At 37.6% G+C, this 27,234-nt stretch overlaps 2 protein-coding genes and 1 pseudogene across 5 annotated transcripts; 1 reads left to right on the forward strand and 2 right to left on the reverse strand.

Moving 5' to 3' along the window:
* Positions 1 to 215: 215 nt before the first annotated feature.
* On the reverse strand, positions 216 to 10,686 carry LOC122304653 (annotated as a pseudogene).
* A 2,074-nt stretch (positions 10,687 to 12,760) lies between these two features.
* On the reverse strand, positions 12,761 to 17,985 carry LOC122304657 (probable 3-hydroxyisobutyrate dehydrogenase-like 1, mitochondrial). Of its 4 annotated transcripts, XM_043116916.1 has the most exons (3): positions 17,455 to 17,984; positions 16,877 to 17,403; positions 12,761 to 13,024 (listed from the first exon to the last, which is right to left on the reverse strand). In XM_043116916.1, exons 1-2 carry the CDS (start codon positions 17,919 to 17,921, stop codon positions 16,881 to 16,883), a joined length of 990 nt encoding a protein of 329 aa, XP_042972850.1. In that variant the 5' UTR covers positions 17,922 to 17,984; the 3' UTR covers positions 12,761 to 13,024; positions 16,877 to 16,880. The 4 variants fall into 4 exon arrangements, with proteins under 4 accessions (XP_042972850.1, XP_042972848.1, XP_042972847.1 ...); XM_043116914.1 differs by having other exon boundaries at positions 12,761 to 13,044; positions 16,877 to 17,985; XM_043116913.1 differs by having other exon boundaries at positions 16,877 to 17,980.
* Positions 17,986 to 22,030: 4,045 nt separating this feature from the next.
* LOC122304877 (protein FAR-RED IMPAIRED RESPONSE 1-like) lies at positions 22,031 to 23,051 on the forward strand. Its single transcript, XM_043117140.1, has 2 exons — positions 22,031 to 22,829; positions 22,951 to 23,051. Exons 1-2 carry the CDS (start codon positions 22,031 to 22,033, stop codon positions 23,049 to 23,051), a joined length of 900 nt encoding a protein of 299 aa, XP_042973074.1.
* The last annotated feature ends 4,183 nt before the right edge of the window (positions 23,052 to 27,234 follow it).

Raw genomic sequence — 27,234 nt, forward strand, 5'->3', positions numbered from 1 at the left:
TTTGCCAAACTACATTAATTTTGTGTCATGTAATTAATTCGCTTGTATTTGCTTTTGTTTTGTCTGTCATCGTTTTCAAAACAATGCACTGTGCTTTTTAACCAAGTGTTATTCACAACATTTTCATAATTGATCATCTCAATCCATCTTATATGAGACCGTAATGGTTTTTTTTTTTTTTTTTTAATGTAAAATTGACCTATCACTTTATGAAGTAGGCCCAAAAGTCTCTTTTGATTTATTTGTTATAGAATTTCAACAATAACAAAAGAAAAAGGAAATCAGGAGGAACTAATAAATACAGTGTCAAAGCCAAGTAGAATTGACCTTTTCGTAATGCATATTGGAAGAGAGAAATGTTGTATACTGTAATACTGTCTCATGCCCGTGGACGGAAATTAAAACGTTATCGGCCTTCGATATCTGAAATTGTTGCGTCATTCACAGAACGGGTTTCTTTTTGCCTGGTATGAACTGTGTTTGCCATCACCATACTTCTCACGTTCAAGAAAGCGGGTTGTTTGGGATAAGGCAGATCTGCACTTTCACCGTTAAGCATCACGATAACCTCGGACATGGTAGGTCTATCCACTGCACTTTCTTGAACACAGAGGAGACCTATTTTCACAAATCTCGATACCGTATGCATAGAGATAAAGGGTATTTCAAGTAGGGGATCTACCAAGTCCGATCCTCTGTTGCTTGTCCATAAGTCCCAGGCCTTCAAATGCGTGAAAGCGAAATATTATGGTCTAAAATTTCAAGTACAGGAGACTCATATTCGGGCAGTGGGAGATTGATAAATTAGAAGGGTATTCTACAATATTTATTGCTATTCGTACGAGTATTTCGAACAACATTAGTTATACAGTTAGCAATAAATATTGTAGGGCCTCCCTCCCACTTGAGGCTCTCAAGTTTAAACATTTCCACTCCAGCCTATGAATAAGAACTTTTTTTTTTAAGAAAAAAAAATGTGCTTGGATTTTCATAACAGAAAATGCAAATGGGATACTTACATATCCAAGAAGATGGAGAGAGTCAGTTAGATAAAAACCAGTGTTCTTCGTGCCGCTCACAATCTCTAACAACAAGACCCCAAAGCTAAAGACATCAGATTTCACGGAAAAGAGGCCTTCAAGAGCATATTCAGGGGACATATAACCACTGCAAACGATCATGAGGTGAAAAAATATCGGCAGCTGCTTGATTTTTGTGTATGCAAAAGCACATTCATAATATTATTATTTTGGCTTTTATGATTCATAAGTTTCACTTACTAAGTTCCAACAATCCTATTTGTATTTGCTTGTGACTCGTTTCCTCCAAAGATTCTGGCCATTCCGAAATCTGATATTTTGGGATTCATGTCAATATCCAGCAAAATATTGCTGGCCTTCAAGTCTCTATGAATAATCCTTAACCTAGAATACTGATGAAGATAAAGAAGCCCCTGAGCAATCCCTTCAATTTACTCGAACCCGTGTTCCCCAATCTAATATTCTGCGCTTTTCTGAATCTGCTCAACATATAAGAGTAACTTGCACTATATGCAAATTGGAAAGGGCCATAAAGTTGTAAACTGAAAAGATTTATCTCGATTCCAAATATAAGAAATTACTAACCAAAGAGGATGAAATCCAAGCTTTTATTGGGCATATATTCATAAACTAGTATCTTTTCATCTCGTTCAATGCAGCAGCCCAAAAGCCTGACAAGATTCTTGTGTTGGAGCTTGGCTATGACCATTGCTTCATTTTTTAGTTCCTCCCAACCTTGGCTGGATCTTCGTGAAAGCCTTTTGACAGCTACCTCCTCCCCTTTCACTAATATTCCCTGAAATTTTTTTTTTAATTTATTGATTTTAATGAGTTTTGATTGGCATCAGCCACTGTAGCGGTGTGCAAAATTGCACACCGTACGTGGCAAAAGTTTTTTTTTTTTTTGAATTTGCGAAACGGTGCGTTTCGGTATTGTATGAGATGTGGAATTCCCATTTCGAATTGAACCCCCCCCGGTTGAAATCGAGCCTGCTTGAAATCTACTCCCCACCAGCGCCGAACCTCATCTTCTCACCCCCACCAGTGAATACTCGCCATTTTTTTGTTTGAAGCTGTTACAGAATATTCTGTATTTTGAAAGCATCCCGATCGTTGTCGGCCGAACAGAAACTGGGTCGGCCAACACAAATGCATCGTCGTCTATGTCGTCGCCGAACACCCACGATCGTCGTCGGCCGTAGTAGTCGTCGCGCAGCACCGGCGAGTCGTCGCTACTCTTCGGTCTCCGCGTGTTGCTCTGTTTCTCCGACCAGCTGCGAAACAACAAGAGGGAGGGGAAGGGTCTCGGGGGGAAGGTCGGGGGGGAGAGGGAGGGGAAAGGTTCTCAGGGTGGGGGAAGACGAAGACGAGGTGGGGGGAGACAAAGACAGCTTTCTGAAATTTTGAAATGAAGTGAAATGAAGGAATCCCAAAACCTGAAACGAGCAGTAAGGATAAAAATGTAAAATCACCTTATAACACGTAAGGTGTGCTTCGGCTTCAACAAAATAGGAGCTGACGAGAAGACTTTCCATTGTTAAAAAGGCCCGAAAAAAGGACCATTGGAAGACTTAAAAGGTATGGCCAATTGTTAACGTACACGTACAAGAAATATATTATCAATGGATAAATTCAACACCTCATGGGGTACAACCAACAATTCAAAAAATCTATTTGCAAGCCAGTATGAAAAACACAATCATCTACACCGATGACATGGCATGACTTGATTTGTACAGAAAATTTAAAAATTTGAATTCTAAAGATCGAAAATCCTGACACGAGAAAGGTGTACAGAATCTGTCCTCCACACCAGCTTGTAAGTAACAACAAAACTGGCATCACTTGTGTGACTTGTAAACCTGGCAAGGTGTCAACTGGCAAATTACCGACCTCGTATACATTCATTACACTATGTATTGCGTTTAGAGAGATTTGAACTATATACCTTGTAAACAGGCCCAAAGCCGCCCTCTCCAAGCTTATTTGCAGCTAAGAAATTATCAGTTGCAGCAGAAACGCTTGCAAAGCTTGGCATCTTGACTTCCCTTTTTCTACTATTTCCATTATTATTTACTTCAGTAAGCTCAGAATTATTAGTCTTCAGGATCGTGCCCAAATCAAACAGCAACAAATTCTCTCCTAATATGGTGAAAAAAAAAAATTGTATGTCACTTCATTTAGAAGATAAATTGCGGTTACTCTAATAACTTTGTGAAGAGTGTTTGACTTACCCTTCTGTCTGAGTTTTCTCCTCACATAATAAACAAAAAGGACAAATATCAGCATTGCAAGAGATGTAGGAAGCACGACAATTTTCCATAATTGGTTAAGTTCTTGATGCGCAACAGTTCCATTGCTTGAGCTTCTGTCTGTCAAATGGAAATCAGATAAATAAATAATATGTTTTTACAATAATTTACAGAATGGTCGTGCCTCGAGCTAGCTCCTCCAAAAACTTTCGAACAGAGAAAATAGAATAGTAGGGCACAACTCCACCAAATCCTTGTTTCTGTGGCCCTGCAACAGCATAAGAGTCCTAAACCTTTCACACTGATATTTCAATTATCTATCTTCTAGTAGTGTCAGTCAATCAAACATCCTAAAGATGCAGATTTCTACAATTTCCGCATATTTTGTTTCTTACCCCCACATCCCCATATTTTCCCCCCTTCCTCAGGAAAACATGGAGAAAAGAGACTGAATTAACATGTTTCCCAAGTGCCAATTGAAGACCAAGCGAGCGAGTTGCCCAACTTGTCCTCCATTTATAACAAAAAAGCAGAATTTAAAAGAATAAAAACAAGAGAAAAAGCAAAGGTACCCAGTTCTGAACTGGCCATCTTTATGTATAGCTCTTGCCCACCCTGGGAGTATACTTTTATGTCATTCAGATCACCGAACCAAATCAAGCAGCCACTTCCTTTTCCCCTAATATCCAAGTTTGAATACGCTGTGCAAGAGCAGTTTTCCAAACAAAATTCTTCACATTCCCTTAAGCTCATGGTCTTATTAAACCAGGAAGAAGTTGTGTCAGGCAATTTCATTCCAGTGTACTTCCGAAAGCCATCTCCACCATTGCATTCCAGTGGAGTACTCCGAACGCACCCATTAAACCATTGATCTATCGAATTCCTATAATTTCGAGATTTGGGTATGAATCCCTCCAAGCACGCACATACAATGGAGCTACTGGGGTTGCAGGTAGAAAATGCCCCACAGAGGGCATAATTTTCACACTGATCTGCCTCCGTCAGCGTAAAGAAAAGTTGCCAACTTCGTGTCTCGTCTGCCCAGATGAAGAGTTCCCCAGTGCCTGATGGGTTTAACGCAACTCTTGTCAAAGCTGAACTATTCCCAAGTGTAAACTCGTAATAGACCCCGTTCTCATTCAACACAAATTCAGTCTGAATTCCTGAATTCTGTCTTGGTAAAGGATATCCCGTAAAGTGAAGTCCATTCCATGGCCCTGCTCTTGCCTTTATTCTGGCTCCGTTCAAAACAACCAACTGTGGAAACCCATGGGGATCTATACGTAATGAAAACTGACCTTGAGCAGGATCTTCCGCGCTCTTCCAAGATGATAAAAATCTATCAATACCAGTTACAAAGCTCCTCCCAATCTTCATTTCCGGTAGCAATGTGTCACAAGGATAATCAAAACTCCGCCACAAAAACTCGTTTGGGTCATTAGCATTTCCATCTTTCACAACAAGATTTCCGTTGTCCAAGAGCTGTGCAACTGGATTTTCTGCTCTTCTTGATGAATTAGATGACCAAACAATATTATTTGTGCGATTGAGAAGGGCAAGAAATCCTTCATCGGTGACCATCAAAACTCCCGAGTGATCGTTGAGCGGAGTGTCTCTGTTGGCTACCCACACAACCGCCTCAGAAGATATCACGTACCATATTCCGACGTATCGGCTCTTTGAACTGCCTGGGCTGAAAAATCCCAACGCAAATGTTCTTCCTGCTGAAACCAATATGTCTCCGTCTCTGATTGATCGACTTCGACTAATGGTGTCAAGTGTAATGGACGTTCTTAGGAGGGAGAACAATAAAGAGTACACAAAGAGAAACTGTTAGAATTTTCAACTTGGGAAGAAGGAAGTTGGGAAAAGGAATGAGAGAAGACAGACAACTCGTGAGGTGAAGAAAATTCTGCACTTTTTATTAATCAATTGTTGCTTTACATTCTTTCTATATATATAGAGAACAAAAGGAAAAGTATAAGACAGATAGGTGTCTATTTTCAGTACACAATCAGAATGTACATCAGTAGCACAAACACTAGCACGATCACTTTGTAATAAGGTAGGCTGCAGTTCACTCACGCCTCAATGTGGTGGCTGCTGACAGTGCTTTTGCAGTGTAGTGGCTGCACCTTGCTCTGCTGCTGCAGTGTTGACAGAGTGGTCCTTTATAGCAGCAGAGTCATGTTCTTCCTTGATGGGCTTTGTTGTAGTTGATCTTGTGGCAATGGGCTTTAGGACTTTTGAACTTTGTGACTCCCCCTCAAGATGGGCATAGATGTTCAAGATGCCCATCTTGGACAATAGAAACTGAAAACTTGTAGTGCTTAGTGCTTTAGTAAAAATGTCTGCAAGTTGGAATCTTGAGGCAACATGTAGAGGAGTGATAACCTTGGCCAACACCTTTTCTCTCACAAAATGGCAATCCAATTCGATGTGCTTGGTTCTTTCATGGAAAACTAGGTTCTTGGTTATGTGTAAGGCAGACTGGTTATCACAGTAGAGGGTGGCAGGCTCAGTGTGCATAACATTAAAACACTTTAGCAAAGAAATCAACCAAACTAATTCACAGCTTGTGTGAGCTAGAGCTCGATATTCTGCCTCTGCAGATGAGCGTGAGATGGTTGCTTGTTTCTTTGACTTCCAACTGACCAAGGAATTACCAATGAAAACACAGAAACCTGTTATGGACCTCCTTGTCTCTGGGCAGGCTGCCCAATCTGAATCACTAAAGGCCTTGATGTGTAGATCTGAGTGGCAGGAAAATAATAAACCTTGTCCTATTGACCCTTTAACATATCTCAAAACTCGATGGGCAGCTTGCATGTGCACCTCACTTGGTCTGTCCATGAACTGACTAAGTATACTTACTGCATAAGTGATGTCGGGTCTGGTTATGTTGAGGTAGATCAATCTTCCTACAAGTCTTCTGTAGCTTGTGGGATCACTCAATGAATCTGAATGTGAGTGTGAGAGTTTATGATTTGTCTCAATGGGTGTATTTGCTGGTTTGCACCCAAGGAGTCCTGCATCTTCCAAGATTTCTAAGCTGTATTTTCTTTGGCACAAGTGAATCCCATCATTTGACCTTGCAATTTCTAAGCCCAAGAAATATTTAAGGATGCCAAGATCTTTAATTTTGAATTGAGAGTGTAAGTGGGCCTTTACCTTGTCAATTGCCTTGATGTTGGAACTACCTATGACTATGTCATCAACATAGACAAGTAAGGCTATGAAGCCATCCTCATTGTTTCTAGTGAAGAGAGAGTAATCTGATTTTGAGGGTTGGAATCCAATGGAAACAAGTGAGTCAGAAAATCTTGAATGCCATTGTCTAGAGGCTTGCTTGAGTCCATAGAGTGACTTGTGGAGTTTGCAAACCAATTTTCCTTGTTTGATGGACTCCCCCTTACTGTGATAACCAGGAGGCATTTCCATATAAATTTCCTCATCTAATTGCCCATGGAGGAAGGCATTATGCACATCTAATTGATAAAGGTGCCAATTAAGGGTGGCTGCTAAGGCAAGAAACACTCGGACAGTTGTGAGTTTTGCAACTGGGCTGAAAGTTTCTTGGTAGTCAAATCCTTCTCTTTGAGTGTAGCCTTTTGCCACTAGTCTAGCTTTAGGTCTTTCTATGGTGCCATCAGAATTGAGCTTGATTTTATAGACATACTTGCATCCAACTGCCCTTTTTCCTTCAGGTAAGATAGTAACAGTCCAAGTCCCATTATCTTCTAAGGCTTTTAGTTCAGCTTTCATGGCATCTTGCCAATACTCAGACTTAACAGCTTCTTGGTATGTTTGAGGTTCTCGAAGTAGAGAGAGGGAGAGAGCAAAGGATTGATGATGAGGGGACAGGTTTTTGTAAGAGAGGTATTGATGGAGAGGGTGTGCAGTGGTGTTGTAAAGTTGGTGTGAGGATGGATTGGTGTGAGCTATCTGGCATTGGTAATCATGGAGGTAAGCAGGTGGGTGTCGAGCTCTATCAGATCTCCTAAGAGGGATAGGGGTTATGTTTGGTATTGGAGAGGGAGGTGATTGTGTGTGAGGTGGAGAGAGGGCAGGCAGGTCAATTTCAGAATCATGTGAGTCAAGGTTATTTGTATTGTTTTCAGTAGGGGTTGAGGGAGTGAAATGTTGAGATGGGAAAGGAGAAGAGATGGGTTCTGGTAGAGGCGTTGGAAGGACCAGGTTGTGATGTGGGGGGATGACATGTGGAGTTTGTTGCTGAAAAGGGAAGAGTGACTCATAAAAGACTACATCCCTTGAAACAAAACAAGAATGATCTTCAAGATCATAGACTTTATATCCTTTGACTCCAGAAGGGTAACCTATGAAAATGCATCTTCTTGCTCGAGGATCTAGCTTATTTCTATGGCTCTTGATAGTAGATGCAAAGCATAGACATCCAAAGACCTTTAAGTGAGAATATGAGGGAATGGATGAGAAGAGGGTTTGATATGGAGATTTATTGTTGAGGACAGGTGTGGGGATTCTATTGATGAGATGAGCTGCAGTCAATACAGCATCTCCCCAAAATTTGAGTGGAAGGGAGGCTTGAAAAAGGAGGGCTCTAGCAGTAGAGAGGATGTGTTGATGTTTCCTCTCTACTACTCCATTTTGTTGAGGGGTGTATATGCAAGTTCTTTGGTGTAAAATGCCTTGTGAGTGGTAGAAATCTGTCATCTGAAATTCTAATCCATTATCAGACCTTATTTGTTTAATTTTGGCATCAAATTGATTCTGAACCATGTGGATAAAATTCTGTAGGATATTTCTTGTTTCAGATTTGAACTTCATCAAGTAAATCCAAGTGACCCGAGTCTTATCATCCACAATGGTTAGGAAATATTGATGTCCTTGAATGGAAGGACAGGAGTAGGGCCCCCAAATGTCACAGTGAATTAATTCAAATGGAGTAGATGTAGAAATGGAGCTTAAATGGAAAGGTTTTCTCTTTTGTTTAGCCAAATGACAGATTGTGCATTGCATATCACTATTACATTTTACACTAGGGACATGAGTTTGAATAACATTCATCCTTTGGTGAGGTACATGTCCTAATCTAAAATGCCATAGATCAAAGTTTTGTTGCTGGTTAGAGCTCGAGTCTTCATTGTTGGTGTGTTGACTGGAAGATTCTGTGATTGATGGAGGACCTTGGACAGCATGGCAGGAAGGGGATTGAGGTCTGAGGAAATACAGTCCATTGGAAACTTCAGCAAGACCAATCGTCATCCATGAAGATAGGTCCTGTATGAGGCAAGATTTTTCAAGAAAAATGAGGCAAAGAGAAGAATCTTGGGTGAGCTTACTGGCAGATATAAGATTAAAGGTGAAACTAGGCACACATAGGACATTTTGTAGAGTGAGTCTATCTGAAATTTTGACAGTGCCTATATGTGTCACTTTAGCCTGAGTTTTGTTTGGGAGGTGCACTTGAGTTTGCTTCTCAGAAGTGATGGTGGTGAGCAGTGAGGTGGAGCAGACCATGTGGTCTGTGGCTCCAGTGTCAAGGATCCATTGTGAGCATGCTTTTTGATTGTGTTTTGCAGAAAAATGAAGGTATGCTTGTTGGACAGATTCTGTGTGAGGGATTATACCTGCCATGTTGGAGGAGTGATGGCTGGGAGACTTGGTATCTGTTGTTGTTTGGAGGTTGGTGCCAGAATGGGAGATCAGGTTCCTCTCCTTCAAGTTGAGCTGAGATGTCTGAGCATTGAGAAGGGTAGCTATCTGTTGAATTTGTGCCTCAGTCAAGGGAAGTTGTGGGACACTCAAGGTGCTGTTTTCTTGGCTTTGAGCAGTAACCTGGTTTAATGAGTGAGTGTTTGGTCCAGCATTTGAGTAGCTAGGTTTGGACTTGGTGAATTTGAAGTTGGATGGGAACCCAACCAATCGATAGCATTTCTCCCTTGTATGGCCTATCTTTCCACAATGATAGCAAGTAATGTCTTTCTTTTTGGCTTGACTATGGTAAGCTGCTAGTACTGATGATTCATTTTGAGGCATCACAAGGGATCTAGCTTGCCTTTGTCTTTCCTCCTGCAAGACTAGGGAAAACACTCTATCTAATGAGGGTATGGGGCTCATGAGGATGATCTGTCCTCTAATGGCATCATAAGTATCATTTAGTCCCATTAGGAATTTGAAGATCGAATCTGTTTGTTGGACTTCTCCTACAGATTCTAAGATCTTACAAGTACATAGGCCACATGAACAATGGGGTAATGGTCTATAGTTGTGCAACTCTTCCCACACTGCATTAAGTTGGGTAAAATAATCACTCACAGATTGTGATCCTTGAGTGATAGATCCCAGTTGTTGTTGCAGTTGGAAGATGCGCACATTGTCAGGTTGTGCAAACCTAGCTTTAAGCTTTACCCAAACTTCTTTGGCTGAGCTCACATATAGAACATTTGATGCAATTTCTTTTGAGATTGAGTTGAGAATCCAAGATAGGATTAAGTTGTTGCAGCGGAGCCAAGGAACATAGAGGGTGCTGGTAAGTGCAGGGGTCTCAATGGTTCCATCCAAAAAACCAAGTTTGTTCTTGATTGAAATAGCTAAGGTGAATGAGCGATGTCAAGAGAGGTAGTTAGGCCCTATGAGGTGAGGTGTGACCACCACAGTGTTGGCACTATCACTGTGGTGCAAATAAAAGGGGCTGTTGGGATCCTCAGATGGAGAAGGGGGCTGTTGTTGTGGGCTTGCTTCAGCCATGGAAGCAGTGAGTTACAGACAGAGTGGTAAGGGAAGTATAAAGGAATGATGATTGATGATAGAAATGAAAAAATCCAGGTCAGACCCGCTCTGATACCATGTTAGAATTTTCAACTTGGGAAGAAGGAAGGTGGGAAAAGGAATGAGAGAAGACAGACAACTCGTGAGGTGAAGAAAATTCTGCACTTTTTATTAATCAATTGTTGCTTTACATTCTTTCTATATATATAGAGAACAAAAGGAAAAGTATAAGACAGATAGGTGTCTATTTTCAGTACACAATCAGAATGTACATCAGTAGCACAAACACTAGCACGATCACTTTGTAATAAGGTAGGCTGCAGTTCACTCACGCCTCAATGTGGTGGCTGCTGACAGTGCTTTTGCAGTGTAGTGGCTGCACCAGTGGCTGCACCTTGCTCTGCTGCTGCAGTGTTGACAGAGTGGTCCTTTATAGCAGCAGAGTCATGTTCTTCCTTGATGGGCTTTGTTGTAGTTGATCTTGTGGCAATGGGCTTTAGGACTTTTGAACTTTGTGAGAAACGTAACGGTTTCCATTGATATTGTTTCGATGACTTTTCTTTTTCTCGGAGAGGTAAGCAAAATCACTTTGGAATCTGCTCTTCATTCAGCTCTCATGTTCTTTCCCTTTTTTTGTTTTTTTTCCTACTCTTATCAATTTTCTGCTCCTTAAAACAATCTCATTAAAAACAAAAAGAAAAAAGAAAAAAGAAATACTCTCACAAAGGTTATCTTACAGTGACGCGTTAGTCAATTTTATTCTTAATTAATTTTTTGTTGAATCAAAATATTTTTTGTATAAAAATTTGGTGTTTTTGTTGACTGCTAGCTGTAGCAGTCGAGTCAAAGTAATATAGTCTACTTGCAGCACATCATTTTCTTCTTCTATTTCTTTTGTGGAGAATGTGTATTAACGGGCCATTTACCTTTACTTGGCACTACTAACCAACAATATCAATGTGTATGCACTTTGATCTGTTTAATTTACCGATATTTTTGCAATAACAAAGACTTTCAATTTCAACCACGTTAATGCATTAAGCAGCATGATTTGTGATATTCCACAATAACTGATAAAGATATGTGGTGTACAGCTCAAACAATATTCTAATTATATCATTATCTAGGCTTTGGTCTCTATTGAAATGTTACAAACGGTATTAGAACTTGTCTAAATTAAAAATGTGGAATTTGAGTTTTAACAATTACAATGACCTGACATGATGAAGAAGTTAGATCTCATTAGAATTCAAATTGTATCATTAATTAGTTATTTTAGAATCTAGACCTATATATGACTTCGATCTCCATTGAGGTGTTGCGCGATAACAATTATTCAGGAATTTTTTTTCTTAAATAATCGATGAAGTGAAATTCTCTTAATTTGAGTTGTTATTATTCTTAATTGCAAATTAAAGGGTAAAATTGTACGAAAAGAACAACATAAACTTAGCACATATCAACTCACGTAGACGTAATAATTCTCTTTCCATTATAATTGGTCAACACGAAAGAATGGTACCAGACCAAGCTAAAAAAATGGCAATAATTATATAAATATTGCATTCATTTAAAATATATATATATAACGTTTATTATTAAAAAAAATTAATTTTTTAATATAAATTTTATATTTAATAATTATCTTTAAAAAATAATTTTAATCAAGCTAAATTCTAAATTGTTAACTGGGACTTCACTGTCGGTCATGAGGATGTAAATATTTTCATGCACACGTGATCCCTCTGTGGATTTCAACGTTCCCAGGGACGAATCTAGAGTGGGGCCTGATTATGTAAAAATATAAAATAAAAAGAGTATTAGATCTCAACTTTTTTTTTTTATCTCAAATATATTTTGTTTTACGTAAATCATATATATGCTCGTTGTTTCATCATGTGAACCCAAATTTTTTAATTTCATTTATTATGTCGTACATACATTTAAATTAATTTTGATGAAAACTTTAAATCATAAACGTTGTTAAGACTAAGTTTCGAAATAAAAATAAAATATTTAAACTTTTTCAACTTTTAATATTGTTGAGATAAATTTTCAATATAAAATAAACGACAACTTCTTATAAATTATTTGATGGTCTATATTGAGAAGGAGTGTGATAATTAATGATTTTTATTTGTTAAAAAAACATCGAGATCAATTGGCATGTTAAATACTTTTTATTTTTTAATTTTACATTCAAACTTAAAATTTCTTATATATTTATACACGCTTTTAAGTAATTTTTTAATTTTTATTATACAAAATGGAGGAAAATTCATGCCAACGTTGATCGTACGATATTGACAGACTGACCTTACTGAAGAAAACAAGAAGTAGAGACTTGGAGAACTATTGAAGAACCATGAATATTTGTCTCAATATGTCGTTTTCCAACCGTGTTCCAACCGTAAGGGTCACGAAAACGTTAAATTCTACAAAATGGAGGAAAAGTGTAAAAAGTCCAAATCATAGGCCGGATCTTAGAAAAAATATCATTCCAAGTTGATAGTATGATATTGAAAGACTGACCTTACTGAAGAAAACAACAAGTAAAGACTTGGGGAACTATAGGAGAACCATGAATTGAAGATCATCTATTTTTTCCATCTCCATGTCTTTCTCATTCATAACGTGAAATGAACGTTGATTTTGAAAAGTAAGTCGTGATTGGAAAGAAAGAAACAAGAAAGAAAAGATTTAAGAAGACCAAACAAATTGGTAGGCTAATTTGAGGTAGCCTTAAACTCCAAACTCATTTCATTAAACTCCAGAATGACTCTATATATAATACAACAGAAAATGGAAGTATATATAGCTGAATGCACATTGGCTCTAATTCCTGCAAACCAAGGGAATCAACTTCTAACAATGGCCCGTACAACAGTCCATCCCATTAGCTCAGCAATATGAACAGACGAGTCCCCTTATGTCCTCCGCATTTGGATCAAGCTGAGCTTTCAAACCAAAATAAAGCAGCACCTGCACCAAGTTCTCGGCAACTTCAATTCAAACCCAGATAAAGCTCAGTATTCAAAAAACTAAACAAGGATAAAATAATATGCCACCGAAGACCAAGGTATCAGCAAATCACTGGTTTAAGTTCAATTTTAAGTATGTATCAATATAACTTGGATAAACTACAATCTCTAGGAACTGCTCATCAATATAAATATACACACAAGCTTCCGATATACATAGGCCTGTGCAGAAAATGCTATGACCCGGCCCATCTGTATGACCCGACCTGACCAGACCATAAAAAACGGGTTGAAGTATCTTGTGGGTCGAACCCGCTAAAACCAACTCTCTCCTTTTGTCTGGACTCTGACCCTCAAACCCACCACGAATTCACCTTTCAACAGAGTTTTCCTACCTTACAGGGCATGAAACCCTCACTTCACAATTGCTCAAAGAGCATGAAAGCTGAACGTTTTTCACCGAGAAGAGAGACACAGCCGAACTCCATAAATGGCAACCGCTTTGGCGAACAGATCTGTGAGCGATCGAGCTCTAAGCCTCTTGAAGCTTCCATTCAGTTTCCTCATAAGCTTCAATGCTGCTTTGCAATCTCCTACGCCAAATCCAATGCTTCTTCCTTGGTGAACAGATCTTTGAGCAATCGAGCTTCCATGTTTCACTGTTGATCTCCTTGTCTAGACAAATATGCAGCATGCAAAGCCTGTTTTCTCTTTGATGAGCTCCAGCGCCTCTCTCACGTAGTTCACTAATGATGCATTCTCTGCCCAACAACGAGTCAAAGTGTTGTCAGGTCACTCCAATACTTGTTCATCACTCATCCAGACCTCACCTTTGCCATGGTCAGCAAGGTGTGCCAATTCATGCACCAGCTAACAGCACTGCACCGGAGTGCCATCAAATGCATCTTGCATTATTTGCGCCACACTGCTCATCATGGTTTGCTTCCTCTACGCTCCTCCGCACCAACTCTCAAGGCTTACTTCGACCCAGGCTGAGCCAAGTGCCCTTATGACTACCATTCTTCCACCGGTGGAAATTGCATCTTCTTTCGCTGCAACCTCATCTTCTTGAAGTCCAGGAAGCAATGCACGATCTCTTGGTCAGCACAAAAATTGATTACCAAGCAAGTGCTGACACCATCGACAATAAATAGGTCCCATTGTAGATATATTACTAACCCCAATCTTCCACGCTTGGGCTAAGCATATTAAAATAAATGTCCACCTTGTTTGTGATCTTGTCTCCTCAGGCAACCTTGCATTGCAGTTCCTCCACTAAAGAGCAGCTTGTGAACACCTTTATGAAACTATAACGATCCTCCAAGTTTTCAAACATCCAATTCAATCTCATTGTTCATGAATTACCACTTAGACTGTAGGGTCCAATTGACACATGTACTTGGCAATTGGATAACGCGCAGCATTCAGACCAAGATGAGGCAGCCGCTGCACCAAGCTTTCGACAACTCAATTCAAAACAAGACAAAGCTGAGCCTTCAAACAACTAGATAAGGATAATGCCACCGAAGACCAAGGGATCAACTAATCTCTAGTTTAAGTTAGATTTTGAATTTGTATCAGTATATCCAGGATAAACTACAATCTCTTGTAAGTTCTCATCAATACAAACCTACACACAAGCTTCCGATATACGTAAAGGGAAGGACATTCATTAAACACAACAAATTTTTTTTTTTTTTTTATAAGTATTAAACACAACAAATCTTAAACTCTCCTAACCCAGACCAGATTGAAGGTAGTCAATTTTTCGAGATGGCAACCAATTACTGAAACTTGTGTGATTAGGGTTCTAGAGGCCAAGATTTAGCCAATGTAACCTGAGAGACGGGAGTTATAATGATAAATATGCCACTCCAAAAGAGGGGAGGGGGGGATTAAAAAAAATATTTATATAAAATAAAAAAACAAATTAAAAAAATAAAAAATAAAAATAAAATAAAAAAAGAAAACAGAGTGTAGGAGAGGGTACCATTCCTAAAAGGCTGGATCGATGTTGAGCTACCAAAGCATGGATGACTGTTGTAATATTCTGGCCCGGATTACTCATTCACTACCCATTAACTAAATTAACCGTTAAGTTTTAATACTTTTAAACAAATCTTTAAATTTTTTGTATAGATAAGTGTTAAAACATACGTCCACTAATATCACGGTTAAAATCAGTGCCAATAAAAATTTTATAGATAGGCAGCATTATCCCGTTAAAAACTAAGCACCCAACAATATCATGTTTAAGTGAATATGGTAAAGCAATATTAAGGTTCTCAGGAAGCTTATGAGAACATTTACCTCACAACTTGCCTAGCACCAATTCAATACATTTGAGCATCCTAAAATTATCTTTACTAAACGCATCTGTTTTTCGTAGAAAGGGGGGTTATGAAGAAAATAACGCCATCTCTTCATTCCCCAAATTTCCTCATTATGAAAAAACACCACCAACTTATCCAACAATATCCTACACAAGAGTATAAAGAACAAACAGAAGTAACAAAAACATGTCTCACTCCGAAACATATGCAAAAATGAGGGTAGATCACTATATCCGTTATTTGCTAATGTCAGGTCACACACGCACTTGAAAATGTGGGTAGAATCTTTATCGCCCCCATAAAGAGCATTCTCATTGACTTAACTAAATTCATCTTTAAATTTGATCAATATCAATACTTCTTTGCATTTGCCTATTCCATCTAAATTTAATTCCCACATTGGATTAGGAATTCATTCTCTATATCATAATAAAATATTATTAAATTAATAATTTTTTATTTAATTTATTTTATCACATTTTGTAATTTTACCAATTAAATGTTAATAATAAATATATTCTAATTAAATTAATATTATAAAAACGATTATTAAATGTTAATAATAATAATTATATTATATTATTTTTATATTATTATATTATTTTTAAATTAATATTAAAAAAGTATTATTAAATGTTAATAATAATTATATTCTAATTAAATTAATTTTAAAAAAAGTATTATTAAATTTTAATAATAATTATATTGTATTAAATTAATATTACAAAAAAGTATTATTAGATGTTAATAGTAATTATATTCTAATTAAGTTAATATTAAAAAAGTATTATTAAATGTTAATAGTAATTATATTCTAATTAAATTAATATTAAAAAAGTATTATTAAATGTTAATAATAATTAAATTCTAATTAAATTTATATTAAAAAAGTATTATTAAGTTTTAATAATAATTATATTCTAATTAAATTAACATTAAAAAAGTATTATTAAATATTAATAGTAATTATATTCTAATTAAATTAATATTAAAAAAAGTATTGCTAAATCTTAATAATAATTATATTATATTCAATTAATATTAAAAAAATATTATTAAATGCTAGTAATAATTATATTTTAAATATTAAATGTTAATTATATTCTAATTTATTTAATTTATTTATTTAGAATGAGAAATTAATATTTTAATACTTAATGAATTAATAGTCATCTTTTATTTTTAGATAATCATTATAATAAAAGTTTAAATTATTTTAAATTTATTTAACAATGTGAAGAATTTTTTAACTAAGAACGATATTACAGGTATCGTTGGTGGCTCCGTTGGGTAAAAATAAATTTTTTTTTTTTTAATTTTTTTTAAAATCATTTTTTGATATTTTTAAATATTTTAAAAATATATAAAAAAAATTATAATAATATTAAAAAAAAAAATTAAAATAGGGCCAGCGGTGGCCCTATCATTTTCCTTTAACTAAATCATGTAAATTGGGCAAGTATCCCACTTGGTCAAGGGACCGAGGATGCTCTAAACATTGGGAAAAAGGAAAACAGTACCAGTCTATGACGGAGGAGTCGCCGCAGGTTGAAGAGAAACATTATTGAGCCGCTCCAGAGTCAAGATAAGAGCTTGGGTTCCCAAGTTGCCCTCCCCATGAGCCTTGAGCGAGAGATAGAGCTGCTGAGCCAAAGCCAACCCCGGCAAAGCCAGGCCCATGTTCTGACACTCCTTCAAACAAATTCCCAAGTCCTTCACGAAGTGGTTCACATAAAACCCCGGCTCGAAGTCCCTCTTCAAAATCCTATTCCCGTGCACGTCCAGGGACTTGGACCCTGCCGCACCGGTCGATATCGCGTCTAGGAACAGACCCACGTCGAGCCCTGCCTTGTGAGCGAACACTATCCCCTCCACCAACCCCACCATGGTCGAGGCGACTGTGATTTGGTTCGCTAGCTTCGCGAATTGCCCTTTTCCGGGGGCACCCATGTAATTAACTTTTCCTAGAAGGGAAAACAGTGGGTTCAGACGGTTGACCACCGACTCGTCCCCACCGGCGAAGATCGCAAGGGTTCCGTTCTTGGCGCCGCGGTCGCCACCGGATACCGGGGCGTCTATCGCGGCGCAGTTCTTGGCGGATGCTGCGGCGTAGATCTCGGCGGCAAGGGAGGTCTCGGAGGTGGTCATGTCGACGAGGACACCGCCGTGGCGCAGGCCGGCAAGGGCGCCGGAGGTGGGGTCTAATAAGACGGAGCGTACGTCGGAGGGGTAGCCAACGATGGAGAAAACGACGTCGGATTGGGAGGCGACGGCGAGGGGAGACTGAGCCAAACGGGCACCCATTTCGAGGAGGGATTGGGCTTTGGAGAGGGTGCGGTTGAAGACTGTCAGGGAGTAACCGGCTTGGATGAGGTGGGAGCACATGGAGCGACCCATGACGCCGGTGCCGATCCAGCCGACGCGGGTGTTGGATGGGCTAACGGAGTCGGTAGCCATGGAGCGGCGGAGTAAAGTGAGATAGGGGAAGGAGAGGGTTGGATTGTGGGAGAGGGAGTGGCGGAAGAGTGAGAGGAATCGAAGACCTGGAGATACTGGCAGTGGCATTGCTCTTTTATCTCAAAGTCGGTGTTATCTAACTTGTGATTTGTCCGTTACTGTAATTTCAGCTCGAATTTGAGGTTGTTTTGGGACAGCAGTAGTTCCATACACAGTCGCCGATATAATCGGGATGCAGTGGCTGATATCAGCATCTATTTAATAAAAATAAATAAAAAATCAAAAACAAAATATGAATGAAAACCAAAACTGGTGCAGATTGAAAGCATTTCCGAAAGGATATATTTTCCGCTTCTTCCATTCGCGAGCCCCCCAGAACTGAAAGGAGGAAGACATCCGATCGGCGTGGGTGTAGAGAGCTGTTGCCCTTGGGTGGGTTGATTTCGGGGTGGTCCGGTCTGCGTTGGAGTGGGTCAAAGGCCTGATCTTGTTTGGGTCAGATTGGTTTCAATTGAGATTGAGTCAGATCCGTGGGCCATCTGTTCGGGTCCGGTCCGTGGGCCATCGCTCGGGTCAGCTTCGTGGGTCATCAGCTCGGGTCAGCTGAGTGGGCCATCTGCTCGGGTCAGATTCGCGGGCCAGCAATTCAGCCCAGCATCTTGGGTCAAGGACGTGGGTGGTCAGTTTCGTGGGTCAGCACCACCACGGTGATTGAGCTGAAATATTGTATATTTTAACTATTTAAAACCAATTTATTTTAAATTCATCATGACATTATTATTGGTTTTAAATGGAAAAATGGTTAAAATGAATAAATCAAAGTTGTGGTTTAATTGATTAAAAGCATGAATTTCTGCTTGAATTCTACCAACTATTGATTACTGTGCATTCTAGTCCATAATTTTTCTTGCTTTCCATTATCATTTGCATTTGTACCATTGTTTTTCTTGTTCTTCATGTTCATAAAGTTTCTTGAGCTATCTTTCCATCTTTTGGGTTCAATTCATGAACCTCAAAAGATAGAAGCACTTCTTGCCATCTTTGAATGGAAGTTGCTCAAGCTAATTTTTCATTTGTGTTATTTTGTTGTTAAGTGTTTTCTTTTTTTTTTTAATCTCCATCTCCATTTTACATGCATACTATGGTTAATTATGTTCATGCCTTGTTCATACTTTGTCTTAAGCTTTCCCACCATTTAAACAATCCCAACTCCATCTAACCTCATACACGGCTACACCAATCACCCCACAAATCCACCAACTCATTTCCAACCCACCTAAATTATACATTAATTGGGAGGCTGCTTGTTTGGCTTAACTTACATCGGTTGGTGCAGCTAAATTAGTGTGAGGAACATGTGATGGATTGGTGCAATCAAAGGCTGCTGCTGTCAACCGAAATGAAGGAAGAAGTTGGTGCAATCAAAGGCTGCTGCTGTCCATCGAAATGAAGGAAGAAGTTGGTGCAATCAAAGGCTGCTGCTGTCCACCGAAATGAGAAGAAAATATAGAGAAACATGTGCTGAAATTAAAGTGCATGACGTGCTGATTTTTCTGGGGTTGAAAGCTGGAATAATTTAATTGGTTGGGATTTGTTTTGGTTGATTGTAAAGGGAAGTAGTCGGCTATTTGTGAAATCATTGAGGAGAGTCGGCTGCTTATGATATGAAAAGTCAGTGCATGATTAAGTGGGGGATAGAGAGGAGTTGAGGTCGGTTGAAGAGAGGGAGAGAGAGATGTGTAGGGAGTGAGAATTGAGTAAAAGGTGCAGGCGAGATTGAGTGAAAGAATTTTCTGTCGATGGGTGTTTGTATTTTGCTGAAATATAAAGTCGGTGAGAGGCATTCTTCAAGTCAAAGGGCAATTTCCAGAAATAGAGAGAGACGTGTGAATGAAGTATTGTGTGCTGAAATTGAAAACAAAAAGATTGAAGAAGTCGACTGGGAGGCAATGAAGAAACCGTGTATGAATTTGCAAGAAGTTAGGCATGAAGTTAGTCAACAAGTTAGGCAAGAAGTTAGGCATGAAGACTTGGTTGTTTGGTTTGAATTAATAAACCAATTGAATAAAATAAGAGAGGAGGAATGCAATGCAAGACACGGCAATTAAAGAGGAATTCAAGTGGCCGAAATTGAGGTGTGAATGCAAGAATGAAGTGTGAAACCAATTGAGGTGTGAATGCAAATTGAGTGTGAATGCAAGATTGAAGTGTGAAACCAATTGAATGAGAGATGAACTAGCCAAGATGTTCGGCTATAAAATGGGTGCAGTCCGAAGCTTACAAAAAGAACAACTAGGACAACTCAAACTTAGACAAATACAACTCAACACACACAATTTTTTGCTATGTACTTGAAAGAATTAGTTCCTTTTTGTTTTAAGAAATTTTGTTTCTCCTTTTAGTTTCAAAGCTTTGTTGTTTTAACATTTTTATTAAGTGTATTAAGATTTGTTCTAGACTTTTATTTCATTAAGAGTAATACCTTAATATTAAGTGTGCTAGTTTGTTTCATTACTAGTTTATTTCATGTAACAAAAAGAAATTATTTTAGAAGTTTTAATCAAGTGTGCTATTTTATTTCATAAAGAATTGTTTTAGAAGTTCTAATTAATTATGTTACCTTAATTTATTGCAAGAAAGGTTTGGTTTTAGGCTTTTGTTTTTATTTTTGATTTTTCTGAACATCATACGTGGAGAGCAGAGGAATTGTTATAAAAATTTTATTAAAGGTTTAGAGATTAATTTTCAAGAGTGATACGTGAGAAATTGTTCCTTTTTGTTTCGAATTTCAATTGAATAGTGAAAGGAAGTTTTCGTTTAGACTTTTCGTTCCCTATTTTATTTAACTTCAGTTTAAAGTTTATAAAATACTTTGAGTTTCTGTTTACTTATTTCGTGTTATTTATTTTTCTTACTTCTTTAAAGTTTTCATTTAATAGTGATTACAACTGTTATGTGTTATTTTGAGAATTCGTGATTTAATTACAAAGATGAATTCTAGAATCTTGGTTTTGGGCATTTTAAATTTTCCGTTCATGTTTTGTCAATTACTTTCAAATTTAGTTTTATTAATTTCTAAGTTTAATTTATTAGTCCTTTACATTCTAATCCAACAAACAAAAAATTCAAAAGACATGAATCTAGTCCATGACTAGTACCCTTTTCCATCCATTGCATATACCATCATTTTATTTTCTCTTTGTGAAGTTTTTCACATTTTTTCAACGAGTTTAATTTTAAGCAACTTTCCCTGAGGAGACGATCTAGGAATTTATTCCTAATTATTACACGACATCCTCCTGCACTTGGGATAGCATTAGTGCTACTTATTTTTGAGTGAGTCACACGGCCGCACCACCACGGCCAAGTTCTGGTTCTGAGATGGATCCATATCTGCATGCTTCAAAAAACCTGAAATAGATTTTCATAATTTGTTTGATATATATGTGGCTCTGTTTTGTGGGAATTGAATGAACATGGTAAATATATATTGTTGAACGTGAATCCATAGAGGACTTTGAAAATGTTGTGTGCAAATGTGGTTTGGTTTTGCTCGGGTTTGTGTCGTGTAGGAGGCCAATGATATTGGTTTGATGTTGTTTTTTACGTTGGTTGATGACTACAAAATGTAAAGGTGTGATTCAAGTACAAAACCGTGGCTTTAATATTCGGTTATTGATGGCTTTAATATTTGGTTAATGATTTGAATATATATAAATTTTTTTAAAGAAATCTTTGCACCATTATTTATTGGCACTTTTCTGCTGGATATGATTTGGTTTAATGAACTTGTTATGCAACTACTTGGTTAAAGGAGTTTATGTTATAGATTTTACTTGTTGAACGCCATAAGAGAAGAAATTTTTGAATGGAACAATGCAGATATTTAATCAACCAAGATATAGCTTATTTCATAGGAAAGTTACTAATTCCTCATCGCTTACTTCCACTACCTAAATTATAAACTATTAGCATCAATATATAGATTTAATTACGTCAAAAGTGGGCTAAATACATCAATCTTTGGTAATGAGTTTAATGAGTTTCTATTGTGGTGAAGCTTACATACAAAATTTTTATTTATTTGGTAGTGCCATAAAATGATACCAGACTTATTATTTTGTTATGGTCAATTATGGTTTTTTTTTTTATTTAGTATGCCATTACCAAGTGTTTTTTCGTAATGTGGAGATAAAAGTGAACAACTTTTACAGGGCATGGGAGAAGGGGAAGAACATGCATTTGATAGACCAGAAGAGAGGGAAACTGAAGATGGCAGTCCAGGTGAACGGGAAATCGACGATTGCACTCCTGGTACATCACATGTAGTGCCATCGTCGAAAGGTGATGATATGATTGAGGAGCCAAAGTCGGGCATGGAGTTCAATTCATTTGAAGATTTGTTTAGCTATTATAAGCAGTATGCTAAGAAATGCAGGTTTGGGGTAATGACACAAAGGAGTGAGAAGTCAGAGGATCAAAGTGTCAGATATGTTACTCTTGGTTGTGCACAGGGAAGGAAGGCACGGATTAAGACATCCAATGTTGCCAACCCACATCCGACGGGAAAGACAAACTGCAAGGCAAGAATAAATGTGTTGAGAGTCAATGGAAAGATGCGGTTGACAACAGTCAATAATTCACATAATCATGTTATCAGCCTACAGAAATCTCGCTTCTATCGATGTAACAGAGAAGTGAGTGAGACAGTTAAAAGAGTCCTTGACACCAACGATTTAGCTGGTATCCGACTGAACAAGAGTTACGGGTCTCTTGTAGTTGGCGCAGGTGGCTTTGAGAACCTGCCATTTCTGGAAAAGGATTGTCGCAATTACATCGACAAAGCTCGTCATCTACGACTTGGTGCAGGTGGTGCTGGAGTACTTCGTGATTATTTCTTAAGGATGCAGTACAAGAATCATGGATTTTTTGCATTGATGGATTTAGACAATGACGGGAGGTTAAAAAATATTTTTTGGGCAGATCTACGTAGTCGGGCAGCCTATAAGTATTTTGGTGATGTCGTGACATTCGACACCACATACCTGACTAATAGGTATGGGATGCCCTTTGCACCATTTGTTGGTGTAAACCACCACGGGCAGTCGATTCTTTTGGGAGCTGGGTTGATTTCCAGTGAGGACACGAAGACGTTTATATGGCTTTTCCAAACCTGGTTGCAATGTATGGACGGAGAAGCTCCAAAGGCGATTATTACTGATCAAGACAGAGCAATGAAAAATGCAATTGCTATTGTCTTCCCGGAAACTCGACATAGATTTTGCCTATGGCATATACTGAAGAAGGCACCTGAGAAGCTTGGGGCATATGCTGCATATAAAAGTGGGTTGAAAACTGAGTTGATGAAATGTGTATACAACACACAAACTATTGAGGAGTTTGAAAAATGTTGGTCCGTGTTTATTAATACATACGACTTACATGAGAATGTGTGGTTGAAAAATTTATATTTGGAGCGTGCGCATTGGGTACCGATTTTTCTAAAAAAGCATTTTTGGGCGGGAATGAGTACCACTCAGCGTAGCGAGAATATGAATGCTTTATTTGATGGTTATGTCCATTCAAAGACAAACCTGAAAGAGTTTGTCGACCAGTTCGACAATGCGCTAAAAAGGAAAATTGAGAATGAAAATCAAGCAGAGTTTCTTTCCTTTAGTGGCACCATTCCCTGCGTATCTAGATCGCCAATTGAAAAGAAATTTCAGGTGTTGTACACGAACGCAAAATTTAAGGAAGTTCAACAGCAAGTTATCAGTGTGCTTGATTTGGATCCATCTTTACAGACAATGGATGGTGTAATGAAGAGTTATTTGGTAGAAGATAAAGTTCATATTCAGGAGTTCACAAAACAGGTTACATATTTTGTGGATTTTAATGTCGATGACTGCAATGCAAAGTGTTCATGTGGTTTATTTTAGATGAGGGGGAATACTGTGTAGGCATATTTTGGCTGTATTCAAGACAAACGGTATAAAATCATTGTCAGATCGGTACATTTTAGACCGATGGCAGAAGGACATCAAGAGAAGATACACGTTCATCCGATCTAGCTACGATGCGCAGGATGAGAGGCCAAATGGTAATAAACAATCAATTCTTCTGAATATGTGTTATGAGATGATAGATTATGCAGTGGAATCTGATAAGGACTTTGAAGATGCAAAGAAGAATATACATAAGATGACTGGATTATATCATCAGAACCATCGACCCTTATCTAGCGGCCAAACAAGTTTAGGCCACCAATAAAATTTACAATTTTATATTTATTTTTTTATTTTGTATTTTGTATTTACAATTGCTATTTATTTTGGATTGACACAAAGTGTCGCTTACTTTTTTTATATTTTTTTTGCAATGGCAAGTTTCGGAACCTGGGGTTACAATACTAGATAGGGCTGTAGTTGGTAGCTCACAACAACTCAAGAGTCCACTTGTTGTCAGAGGAAAAAGAAGACCTCCATCTCTTAGAAGAGCATCCAGGATGGAGACAGAAATGCGGAAGATTAAAGCCAAACAGAAGAAAGCACAAGTGGGAGGAAAACGCAAACAGGTGCATGTTTTAGCAAGCTTTAATAAAAACTGGTCTATAGGAATTTGGTGTCATTATGATAAAGTTTCACTTATTTCTAATTACGAGTTATAACTATTTACTCCACTTTTAACGAGATGACAATCATACAGTAGCTATGGGCACATATAGGAATTTATTTGGGCCATCAGAAGCATAAATAACCAATGACGGACAATTTACGGTATCATGTTTAGATATAAGCTCTTTTGGCATATTTTTTGAAGGAGGTCAATATTTGTATTGTGATAAAATTCACTTATTGTTTAACAGGTCATGGACAGTAATGGGACCACGCAAAGTGTTCAGCCTATGTTTTCTGGTAGTCAAGAAAGTGTTCATCCTATGGTTGGTAGTCAAGAAAGTGTAAGATTTCTCACTTATCTAGGCCATTTTTGTAATATTATTTATTATTTGATAAAGATTTGTTTATTTGAATGGAAATAGATTTTTTATGATTGGATGACACACAACCAAAGCTCCCTGGGTGGAGATGGGTCAAACGCATGGATGTAATGATTTTGTATATTTCACAAAAGAATTGTATTTACAAGGAGGCAAGCTGGTGCATGTTTTGTACACTACAAGATGTGGTCTATTTTTCCCCTTCTTACTTATTTGGGCAAGTTGCCTGTAATTTGTATAGAATGAAGTTAGATTTTGTATATTTGATCTGAGAATTTAAGTGGATGAAAGGAGGAGGCAAGCTGAAAAATGTTTGATGTTAGATTCGAATGTATATATATATATATATAGATGACAGGAGAATTTGTGTTTTCTAGGAGGACATGATTTGATGCCAAAAGAATATAAGGGGTTATTTTTTTGTTGATGTGATCAAACGGTATAAAACTGAGGCATCACGTCTTTTGACTTGGTGCAACGTATTGTAGTTAGTGTATCCAACAGGTGCTTATATTTTGCAATCTTTGTTAGGTGATGCCCAATAATTATTGTGGTGAAAGCCGATTGGGCAGGATTTGTCTTATAATCGTTGGTCTATTAGGAGTTGTCTTATATGGGTTGGTCTATTTTCAGTGTTATACAAGTTAATTTGTAATGAGAGGCCAAACATGTAGCATTGTAGTTTCTTGTAATCTTCTGTTGCCAGCCGATATTGACTACTAAGTATTCAATTGCTGTCAAAAGCTGGTATCCAATAATCAACAGCAAGTCATGGGTATTGGATTTTGCAATATGCTGATTCGAAACCCAAATAATCATGCCAAGGATACTGGGACCACATAAAGAAATGGTCTATATACATACAAAAGTGTTTAAAGTCCCACAAAATTCACCTGAAATTTCAAATACATACACAAGTCCCAGGAAATTGGAAAAGAAATTGGCTAATACATACAAAAGTCCGAGGAAATTGGCTACAAATTTTAAATACATACAAAAGTCCCAGGATGAAGAAATTACATATGACACATCTAATACATTAACTGATCAAAGTGTCAAATACATCAAAAGGGGTTGAGTTACATGAGCTGAAGCATTGGCCGAGAGACATTGCAACCACTGAAGATGGCAAAAAATATAGCACAAACTATTACAAAAAAAAGCCATGAGACTTTTAATACTTTCAACGCTCCCTTGTACTTCTTCTCCAATGCGGTAAATTTGGCTTCCTCCATGCGCAACGTGTCATGAAGTACCCTTTCGTGCTTCCGTTCAGCTAACTCCAACGTCATCTTACAGCAAGTGTTTTGCTCACTTTGAAGATCAATCCACTCAAAAAAGCCACATTGTTTATTCATCTTATAGTTTGGACAATTGAAAAATCTTCTACCAAAAGATTTTGCTTTTCCAGAAATCCGTAGTTTCACTTGGGAGCCACAATAGCAAAGTGGTCTCTCCAAGCTTGACCCAAAATGAGAAGCAGAACTCATTTTCTATCATAATATTGAAGTAAAAATAGCCCCTAGTCAAGAGTATATATTAAACAGTGTATATATGCATGGGAGAAGAAATATACACGAGAGGTATGGCATAATATTTTGCAAAGAGATAAATTGTCTAACAGAAATATGTATATAAGATTTTGCAATTGGGTGATAATTTTACACGGGAGGATATGGCATATTATCCTGCAATGAAGATATATAGTAACTGATATTTCCACCCTAAACAGAAAATAATATATAACATTGAGCATCTGTTACACCAACATGTCAGAAAATACACAATATATAGTGGCACCATTCCCAATTTAATGTGCTCATAAACCCATGCACTTCAGTTCACAAAAAAACACCATATTCCAATTACCCACCAACTTAACCCAAGTGTCACAATAGACCACATAGCAGCGCACTTCAACTAAATTTCACAAACTAGGAACAGATATCAGATTCAACGTCTCTACAGGGCAATTCAATCCCACAAAAATATGTATATAAGATGTTGCAATTGGGTGATAATTTTAGACAAACGGGAGGAGATGGCATATTATCCTGCAATGAAGATATATAGTAACTGATATTTCCATCCTAAACAAAAAATATTATATAACATTGAGCATCTATTACACCAACATATATGGCACCCAATTAAATGTGCTCATAAACCCATACACTTCAGCCAGTTCGACAATGCACCACATACCAATTTGGGCCAACTTAACCAAAGTTTCACAATAGACCACATAGCAGAGCACATAAACTAAAATTCACAAACTAAAAACAGAAATCAGATTCAACGCATCTACTGGGCAATTCAATAACACAAGATGAACAAAATTATTAAAAAATTATAAATCTAGTAACTGAACAAGACTCATTATACACAGAAAAATTAAAGAACCAAATAGTATTATGATGAACT

This window comes from Carya illinoinensis, chromosome 3 (assembly GCF_018687715.1).
Source record: "Carya illinoinensis cultivar Pawnee chromosome 3, C.illinoinensisPawnee_v1, whole genome shotgun sequence".
In the NCBI taxonomy this organism is placed as follows: Eukaryota; Viridiplantae; Streptophyta; class Magnoliopsida; order Fagales; family Juglandaceae; genus Carya; species Carya illinoinensis.

Bases quoted from the DNA above. Each gene is read 5' to 3' on its own strand.
- LOC122304657 (XM_043116914.1), bottom strand. From the start codon at position 17,921: ATGCCACTGCCAGTATCTCCAGGTCTTCGATTCCTCTCACTCTTCCGC.
- LOC122304877 (XM_043117140.1), top strand. From the start codon at position 22,031: ATGGGAGAAGGGGAAGAACATGCATTTGATAGACCAGAAGAGAGGGAA. The intron at 22,830-22,950 runs GTGATGTCGTGA...GTTGATTTCCAG, and splicing joins GGCAGCCTATAAGTATTTTG to TGAGGACACGAAGACGTTTA.